Here is a 2,803-nt window from a genome sequence, read left to right as displayed (position 1 = left end):
TTACAAAGGTAAAAAGAAAATGCCCCTGAAATCACTTTGAGTCATATGTCAGCTCATATTAGGAAGGCTAATTCTTGATCAGATTTTTTTTTTTTTATTGATTAGAAGGTGCTCCTAATTTTTTTTTAATTAGGAGGACAAGCGCTTCTAATTACACGAAGAAAAACACTGCTCTTAAACTGGGTGTGTTACGGGTATGGCTGTGGAATGGGGTTTGGCTGAGGAAAATTTTTCAGTCAAAAGATTTTTTTTTTGCTTTAACCCCTGCAATCAACAAAGGATGGACAGAACTAAGTCCCTGCCCTACATTTTTGATAATCTTTTACACTCGTCATGTATGTCACAAAAGATCTGTCACTACTTGTTTCAGCATGAAATTGTGCCTCTTTTGTTCTCAAGGTTGCACTAGCACGTGGAGGAATGCATCTGTCTGACATCATCTGTAATGCTTCTCTCTTGGGTCGATACCTCACTGTTGAGGATAGAGATTCTTTCCCTGAACTGCAGAGGGTGCTGTGTGCTGTGCCTTCAAATATTATGCAGAAGGCAGAGCAGATCTTCCTCTCACAGCTGGACTTCAGCAAGATCCTCACGGTTAGTGAATTTATGCTCCAACTTTCTGTATTTTTTCTGCATAGTCATGGGAGAAACAAAGCTTTTCCAAACAAATCAATTAAACCGATTGCTTTGCAAAATTATTCACTTTTTCGAAGTGCTCTAAACACCACAGGCTGGTGGAATCTGCTGGTCAAGATGCTGTAAATGCAATGAGAGCACAGCACAAAAATGTGTAATGTGTAATGGTGGTCTAGATCTGCTACGCTGCTGCTGCAAAACAAATATGGATTTGCTAATAGATACACAAACACACCTTTGTGTATGTAAGATATGTTGCTGCTGCATGAACAGACACACATAAATCCCACAGCAGATCTAGACAGGTGGTGCTGGAGGAGCTAGGGGGTTTGTTGCATGCTGTAGGACACGCTTACGGCAAACACTGAACCAGACTATTTAAATGTTGAGCAAACAATCTCATGGGCTACAGAATCAGCAAAGACCAATCAGGCTGTGGCGTGTAGTAAATTATGTGATTGCTAACAGACTGAATGTAAAGAACCTTTCAGCCTGCGGCATCTAAAGTTCATTACTGAACTAGATATGTTCGAAACTGTATCATGTAACAAGACCTTGTTTGCTGAAATCACATGGCTTGTTGAGTTTTCTAGACATTACGAACCAATTATTTAAAGGTTTTGAAGTTTCATGAGTAATGCTAGTCAGAAGTAGATGGTATTTAGGAGAAGGGACATTCTCATTTTAGAGAGAATTTGATTGGACAAAATCTGGCAGTATGAATCGTCAGTATTTTTGGGCCATTTTCCTGAAAGAGAAAGATTGAAATTGTATATATGTTAAAAGTTCATCTCAAATTTCATACTTGAATTGTGTTATCCATGTTAATTTCTTTTAGAGAGACAGACTGCAGGCAAATGCGGCTGATCTCCGGCTCATCAGTCGGGCTGTTTCCTCTGTATCTCAGGAACTAGCATCAGTTATGGATGATGTAAGTAGTTTTGAGATCTATTAATGCCAGGTTTATTACTGTAATGTAGTTGTACAATTACTGTATAATTACTTGCAGGCAAATGCGGCTGATCTCCGGCTCATCAGTCGGGCTGTTTCCTCTGTATCTCAGGAACTAGCATCAGTTATGGATGATGTAAGTAGTTTTGAGATCTATTAATGCCAGGTTTCACAATTACTGTAATGTAGTTGTACAATTACTGTATAATTACTTGCTTGTTCCGTTTTCTATGAAACTGCATAGTGTACATGATACATAAATAATACATTTTAATACACTTGATGCAAATATGTTAGAGGTTCATTTTCACATCACAGCAGTGAATATGTTTCTTTCTTCTCCTTCAGATCTCTTCTCTGTCCAGTTTCTCAGAGCTGAACTCAGAGATGAGGCTACTGACACCTGAAAACCGCTCAGCACTGCCACGCGAGAGCTTCCGTGCCTTCTCCAGAATCATGTGTGGCCATCCAGAGGCAGGGGGAGAGAGAATCCCTTCATTCAACTGGTATGAAGATCAAGACATCAAATCTTTCCTGGGCAGAAATGCATCAGAGGAGACAGACCTTGAAAAGGACAACAGCACCAGTAAGATGTGTTTGACTCATTTATAGGGGTATAACGATGCTAAAAATCAAATGAATTGCAATTCAGTAAAGTAACATTCTATATTTTAAAGTATATAAACATTGTGTTATAACTGTGTTACATGCACAAATTAATGGAGAATTGGGCTCAGACACGTGCTGAACTGTTTACCGTCTTTCACTGGATTGCGTTAAATGAGCACAAACCATGCACTGAAATAAAGCACATGCATTGCATGAAAACCTCTGTATTTTCAATAAGATACAATACTGTAGTTTTACCTAACGTTATGACTTCATTGAATAAACACGAGCGCTGCATGTTCAAAGTCCGGTGCTGCCCTGCTTTGTGTTCTGCCGTTATCGGGGAAACAGTTATATTTCTACCAAATGCTCCACCTGCAGAGAATGAATGAGCATTTTCAATAAAACTGTTGTTTTGTTTGTTTTGAGTTTAGACCAATGAGAAAATCGACCCATGTTTTTACCCTGCAAACACGAGCTTTAAATGTGAACTGGTGGATCGATAAGAAGACAATGCATTATAAAAATCTAAACATAGGGGTGTGCGATATGTATGGTCTGCGATAATATCGTAATTGTTGTTTTAACGATGTGCGATTTGATATTA

At 38.8% G+C, this 2,803-nt stretch overlaps 1 protein-coding gene across 1 annotated transcript in view; it reads left to right on the top strand.

The window, feature by feature from the left end:
* The window catches only part of LOC107752159 (ATP-binding cassette sub-family A member 1), a 37,341-nt gene that overhangs the window by 8,906 nt on the left and 25,632 nt on the right, over positions 1-2,803 (top strand). Inside the window, 3 exon segments of the mRNA XM_074560216.1 lie at positions 400-594; positions 1,475-1,567; positions 1,936-2,173. Of these exon segments, the coding sequence (XP_074416317.1) occupies positions 400-594; positions 1,475-1,567; positions 1,936-2,173 (526 nt within the window).

Source organism: Sinocyclocheilus rhinocerous, unplaced genomic scaffold (assembly GCF_001515625.1).
Source record: "Sinocyclocheilus rhinocerous isolate Xijiao unplaced genomic scaffold, SAMN03320098_v1.1 scaffold621, whole genome shotgun sequence".
Classification (NCBI taxonomy): Eukaryota; Metazoa; Chordata; class Actinopteri; order Cypriniformes; family Cyprinidae; genus Sinocyclocheilus; species Sinocyclocheilus rhinocerous.
Note: the sequence above shows the minus strand (reverse complement) of the source record. Positions and strands in the feature narration are given on the sequence as shown.